Source organism: Lemur catta, chromosome 22, assembly GCF_020740605.2.
Source record: "Lemur catta isolate mLemCat1 chromosome 22, mLemCat1.pri, whole genome shotgun sequence".
Classification (NCBI taxonomy): domain Eukaryota; kingdom Metazoa; phylum Chordata; class Mammalia; order Primates; family Lemuridae; genus Lemur; species Lemur catta.
Genome location: NC_059149.1, coordinates 9,076,695 through 9,083,081, shown reverse-complemented (window position 1 = coordinate 9,083,081; position 6,387 = coordinate 9,076,695). Strand labels below are relative to the sequence as shown.

Below are 6,387 nucleotides of genomic sequence, written 5' to 3'. Positions count from 1 at the left end.
TCCTTCCATGTCCCTTCTATCTCTTATCCCAATCCCGGCCGTCCAGCAACATCCGAATCAAGTCCTACCTCCTCCTCCCTTTCCCAAGCTATTCTGGCCCACTTTGAGCTATTTCTTGTCTAAATTCCTGAAACATTTTCTGACTATATAATCCATTGTGAATTGTATCACATTAGGCCTTGAAATGTTACTTAGTTGTTTGATGTGACTTAAGGCTTGTCTCCCAGCGAGCCAGTAAGCATCTGGGGGAAAAGGACTGGATTGTACTGTTTTTGAACTCCCTTCCATGCCCAGTTCAGGGCCTTAACGTAGTACATGCTCAATAAACATGACACAGCCAATAAAGGTAGACACTGCCTTCTTCTATGGGCTTTTTTTTCTCTTTCTCTTTACTGAGGCCAGATCATTGCTTCATAATAAATGCAAAGAGTGTTTTGTAAAGAAATGAATTGTAGCAATGAATAATCAAAACAGGATTTTCACAAAGACTAAAACTTTTATTCCAATCAGGAGTTTTCTTCTTTTGGAAGCCTGTTCTCCTGACCCCTTGTGAAGAAGACAGCTTCGCTGATGCCCTGGGTGATATAATCTATGTTGCTGGCATTGATACAGGTGAAGTTAATCCGGCCATTCTTGGGGATGTAGATGTGCTTCTCCTTGACCAGGTATTCCACCTGCTGGGCTGTGATCATCACAGGGTCTCAGGTCCTGGGACGGCCTCCTCTGATTCCCCTCCAGCCCAGGCAGGTTTGTGAGGGACAGGGAGTGTCGGCACCTCAGGGGTTCAGAAGGGTTTTTCTTTAAAACAGAGGAAATAAGCAAAACCTGGAGCTAAGCTAAGGGCTGATCCCTAGTCGGAGAAGTTTCATTCTCAAGTGCAGGTCAAGGGTCAGACACTTACAGGTGAGCCCAAGGTAGCCATGGGTGCCGCTGTGCTCGGTGATGTGATCCCAGGAGCCTGGGGTTCCCAGGAGCCGGAGCTTCTCTTTCACCTTCTCCTTGGTGAGCATGATGTTCTCCACAACTTCCTTTAGACTCTGCTTCCTACCGACGAAGGACAGCGAGAAATGAGGGTGCGAGGTGCCCCTGCTCTCACACCTCCCTCACTGCCGTTCTACCCTCGTCAGCTTGGAGGCTCCCAGCAGAGTGCCCGCTGGCACCCAGTGGAACCCAGGCTCTGGTGAGCCCAGGGTAGCCATGGGTGCCGCTGGGCTCGGTGATGTGATCCCAGGGTTTGTGAATGGGAGGGAGGTTTGATCCCTATTGAGTAAAGCGAGCCAAGCAGGCTCCCAGGCAGGTTGTACCGGAGCAACAAGCCCGTGCGCTTTCTAGCCTCCTCCTGCAATCTGCAAGAGTTCAAATCACTCACTGGCCTGTGTCCAAAACCAACGTCCCATCACTCTTTCCCCCAAGGTAGAGCAACCCCTGGCATGGCCACTGCCATTGGGACACAGTAGGTCCTCAGTAAATGCGGAAGAATGAATCGATGACCGAATGGAGCAGAGGCTATGTGGGCGGGTAGAGAAGCACCCAGCTGAATCCTGCCAATCAGCAAGTTGGTGGGAGTCCAGGGACTCTGCCCCTCCCGTCCTGCGCCAGCCTTCACCCTCACCATTCTTCCAGCAGAGCACAGTTGCAGAGGATGGAGGTGATGACGCGGGCACCCCTGGTGGGAGGGTTTAGCCACAGGGCCTGGGCGAAACTCATCAGCTGGGAGAGGACGCACAGCAGGTGCGGGTTGTTGAGTGCCACCACCACTAGGATGCTCACTCCTTCATCTGCAGCATTGGGGACACGGCCTCAGCCTCCTCCTCCTCCTCCTCCATTACCAGGGCCTGCTTCACCTGGCCTGCTACCTCCAACCTTACAGGAGAGGATGTTGAACTAGGGGCCTCATCCGTCCCAGCCAGGGCAGCCCCAGGAAGCTGCCAGAGGCTCTTCTTCCAGAAAACGTACCCATAAGTAAGTCTTGAGGAAGGAACCGGGAAGGTCACTAAGTCCTACTCTCTCACCCTTTGTTTTTAGAGACAGGGTCTCACTATGTTCTACGTCACCCAGGCTGGCCTTGAACTCCTCAAGGGATCCTCCCACCTCAGCCTCCCAACTGCAGGTGCACGCTGCCATGCCCAGCTCCCTCTCACTTTATACTTGGGGAAACAGAGGCCCGAGGGGGACACGATTTAAGCAGAGTTGGTTTGGTGGCTACTTTTGGTTACAGAACCCAGCTCCTAGCTCAGTGCTCCTCCTCCTCCGCTGTGCTCTCGCTGGGGCCCTCAGCTCCCTCCAGAAGGTAAGCGACATCAAAAGCGTCATCTGTGCCCGGGCGTGGACCGCCCCCCTTCTCCGTGTGCCCACACCATACCATAAATGCCAAAACTCCTGGACAGAGACTGGCTGCAGAAGAACTCAAAACCTCCAGACACAAAGTAGCGTAAGATTCTAGCGTCTTCTTCCAAGTCGCCGTTGTGTAAACCTTGACAGGGAATGTCAAAAAACGGGAATACCTGCTTGCTCTGGGGGAGAAAGGAGAACGAGAAAGGTCTGAGGCCGGTCGGGGAGAGAGCTGGCGGGAGAGGCAGGCAGTCAGGCGGGAGGCTGGGCGCACCTTCAGGGCAGACATGAGCTTTGCCCACTGACTTAGCGTCAACTTGCAGTCGAGAATGTTCCCAATCACAAGGACACAGCCGCGTGGGATCTGCTGCAGGTAGAGACTGTCTCATCAGGGAAACCTCCCCTGCCACGTGGTAGGGGCACCAGGGGATTTGGGGGAGACGTGCTTCTCCATGTTGGTTCCTACTAAAGGGAAACCCAAACACAGGAAAGGCCTTGGATGGCCAGAGAGGTGCCAGGGAGGAAAGGAAAATCAGACCGAGGTCTGGGGAGACGACCTGAGCGGGACCCTCTACCTCCACCACACTGAAGAGTATGTTGGGGTCCATGCACAGCTTCTTGGGGTCCCAGATGGAGCACTCATAAACCGTGAAGCCCATGTCCTGGAAGACGAGTCCATGCAGCTCTGCAGGAACAAAGCCCCCCAGCAGCTGGTACACGGGAAGAGGACAGATGAGAGACGGAGACAGAGATACTGGCGTGGGGGTGAGAGCCACGGGGACAACAACAGGAAAAGGACAGCAGAGCTTGGCTTGTCTGCCATTCCTCTCATGACAGGGCATGAAGCACAGCAGGGAGGACGGCATGTGGAGTGGGAATTAGGAACAGGGGCCGGGGACCTTCTGCTGCCCTCGTCTTGTGTGACACGCACCTTGCTGAGAAGAGATGATGTAGACTACATTAGCGTCCCTGCGCCAAGTTCTGAGAAACCGAGCCCCAAGCTGGAAGGCGCCATTGTCACCAACAGTGTGCACACCCCCTGCCTATCAGCAAAAGACAGAAATAATGACGCTTTAGAAGAGTAAGGGTAATACACCACCTTTCGTTCAGATCATTCTTTTCTTGAAAGAGATTTTAAATCAGTCGGGTGAGCTACTGGTGCAAATGGAACTGGATTTGGCTTCTGGTCCTGGTTCTGCCCTTCAAGGGCTACAGCTGTGGACTCTCTCTGCCTCAGGTGTCCCTTTTGTCAATGCCAGGGGCCCCTCTGAGGTCCCTTAAGGTTGTGCAGACTTGGACCTCCACTCCCTGTGTTGGGGTGAAAGGGGGGGCCCTTCCTCTCACCCTGTTCTCCATAATGGCTGGGCTGTGTTTTCCAAAGAGGAGTTCCAAAGACGCCTGGATGAATGATTTCATGCCCATCGTGGGCAAGTACTCATAGTTCAAGGAGGGATCCTGTGAAATCTGCAGCTGGGTCTTGCGCACCACGACAGAAACCCAGGGGCAGCCCTCTCTGGTCATGCACGCTGTGAGGGAAGCCACAGAAGAAGCTCCAGACGCCAGGCCTCGGGGCCCCGCGTCTGGGCCCACAGACAGCAAGTCTGTCCTGGGTTCCTTGAGGCTTTAGGAAAGTCGCCTATGAAAAGACAACTTTCCTTCCCTTTTTTTTTTTTCCTTTATAAAAACAATGTGCTATTAGTGAACGCATATAATTTTTGTCTTTTTAAAAAAAATAATGGAAACCTATGCCATTTTATAGGTTAAAAATTATAGACAAAATGGGAGTTTATAGAAAGATGAAGCTAAGTAAAGGTAACCGTGACTTTCACAGCGATGAGGCTGGTTGCATATCGGAAGAGTCAGTTTGGGGAACTATTCTGGGTTCAGAAACACAAGGAGAGAGAGGGGAAGAGGCTGAAGAAAGTGGGGTGGCCGTGCAGGCCCCCAAGCATGGACCTGTAGCAGAGGACAAAGCTCTTACCAAATCTCTGAGAGCCCCCAGAAAAGGGCAGAGGGCAGGGAATGACCTAGGACCGACTCTGCTCTTTTCCCCACTGGGCAATTCTTTAACAGGAAAACATCTCTCCACCCGCAGAGGCCTGGGCTGCCCAGGTTCCCACGCAGCAGGGGGCACTGTCGTCCCCTGGCAGTTACCATCATATCTTCAGTCTTATCCCCCAGAACTGCAAGGCATCTACCTCTATAGGCCAGGAACAGCTTGTTAGGGCAATCATCTTGTTTGTACGTCTTTAACAAGCTGCCTTCCAGCTTGTGGGCGAGGGGCACATCCGTGAACACTGAAAGCGTGGGCATAACTAAGCTGAAAGCAGAGTTAAGACGATGTCCTCAAGCTTGTGTTCATCCCCGCTTCCGCCTGGACGTCCTCCTCCAAGCCTCGGCCACACAGTCCTGCCTCTTCCCAGGACCTTGGCAGCTCCAATGCAGAGACACTGGATAACTGGTTGCCACAGCAACAGAACCTCACAAATCCCAGTCTTTGTGGTGGCCATCCTCAAGGGGACATTCCATGGTACTTGAGGACAATGCCCTGAGAGAGTGTGCAGGAGGAGGGGGCAGGGGCAGGGGAGGACATGGAATTCCCAGGCACTTCCCCGTTTCTCTAGCCCCAAGTGGCTCAGTCCCAAACAACCAGCCAGCCGCTTGGAAGACAGGGCGGGCCAGGAAGCCACGGCCAGGTGGGGCTTCCCCTGCAGAAGTGACATCCCCAGATCACAGGGCAACGCAGGTCGAGGAATAAATTTTCATCTTGCAAAGTGACCTAGATTTAAAAAGGAATAGAAAGAAAGCACTGTTTTCTTCCATGGTTATTTTAGCAAAGAGTTCTATGATTAAAAGCAGCATAATTTGCAACTCAGGAAGCCAGTCCTCTTTCCCTCAGTTAGGTAGAGCCAAGATATCTATGTTTGTTAATAGTTTCTCTCTCTCTTTCTTTCTTTTTTGAGACAGAGGCTTACTCTGTCACCTGGGCTAGAGTGCCAGAGTGCCGTGGCGTCAGCCTAGCTCACAGCAACCTCCAACTCCTGGGCTCAGGTGATCCTCCTGCCTCAGCCTCCCGAGTAGCTGGGATTACAGGCTCATAGCACCATGCTCGGCTAATTTTTGGTATTTTTTTTAGTTGCCTGGCTAATTTTTTCTATTATCAGTAGAGACAGGGTCTCACTCTTGCTCAGGCTGGTCTCGAACTCCTGACCATGAGCAATCCTCCGGCCTCGGCCTCCCAGAGTGCTAGGATTACAGGCATGAGCCACTGCGCCCAGCCTCTGCTGTCTCTAAGTTACCCAGTCTAAGGTGTTTTGTTATAGCAGCAGGGATGGACTAAGACATGCTGTGACTTGGGGTTCAGGAATCACAGTTGGGGATGGAGAGGAATTCTTACCAGAAGGAGTAGGAAAAGGGTTTCCAGGCAGACTTAGTGGAAAACCCCATATTCTTTTTTCCATACATGTAATTCCAAGAATGGCCCCACCTAACGTAATGCAATTTTTCCAGATGCAACTAAAAAAATCACTCCCTCATTCCCAAAGGGAACAACCCAAAGTCACCTCCAACACCCAGCTCAGAATTTTGATCTCTGAATGAGGTGCATTTCTCTTTATCTGAAAGTGGCTACTCATGACACTGCGGCTTATGGACTAACAACAAATTTAACTACTCCTGAATGCACCCAGTGTACAGTGCTGCTACGAAGGCCCCCATTTGGAAAGTGGAGAAGTGAAGCAACACACACTGTCACTAGTTTAGAACACACATCACATCTGTGTGTTCAGGGACATACGGGGCAGCCATTTTTTGATTCATGTTCCTGGCAATGGAGCGAACTCTCTGGATCAGCTAGTAAGGGTGCCTTTCTCCCCCACCCCTGGAGGAATTCCTTTCTCCTCTGACCTCCTTGGCTGAGGGTGCTATGGGGCTATTTTGTTTTAGTAGCCAACTTCTGTGAGTATGGTTACCACAACCTGGGAATGGTTTGTGCGCCTCGCTTGCAATTTTCTGTGAAAAAAATTTAAAGACCTAGTGTTGTTTGAACATCAGTTT

At 51.8% G+C, this 6,387-nt stretch overlaps 1 protein-coding gene across 1 annotated transcript; it reads right to left on the bottom strand.

Moving 5' to 3' along the window:
- Positions 1–482: 482 nt before the first annotated feature.
- Positions 483–4,742, bottom strand: GOT1L1 (glutamic-oxaloacetic transaminase 1 like 1). Its single transcript, XM_045535909.1, has 9 exons — positions 4,530–4,742; positions 3,676–3,857; positions 3,263–3,374; positions 2,907–3,016; positions 2,606–2,698; positions 2,363–2,513; positions 1,613–1,778; positions 902–1,044; positions 483–682 (listed from the first exon to the last, which is right to left on the bottom strand). Exons 1-9 carry the CDS (start codon positions 4,642–4,644, stop codon positions 507–509), a joined length of 1,248 nt encoding a protein of 415 aa, XP_045391865.1. The 5' UTR covers positions 4,645–4,742; the 3' UTR covers positions 483–506.
- Between the last annotated feature and the right edge of the window lie 1,645 nt (positions 4,743–6,387).

Coding starts and splice junctions, on each gene's coding strand:
- GOT1L1 (XM_045535909.1), bottom strand. CDS start 4,644: ATGCCCACGCTTTCAGTGTTCACGGATGTGCCCCTCGCCCACAAGCTG. Junction 2,699..2,906: donor TACTCTTCAGTGTGGTGGAG/GTAGAGGGTCCC, acceptor CTCTACCTGCAG/CAGATCCCACGCGGCTGTGT. Junction 1,045..1,612: donor TGTGCTCTGCTGGAAGAATG/GTGAGGGTGAAG, acceptor CTTCGTCGGTAG/GAAGCAGAGTCTAAAGGAAG.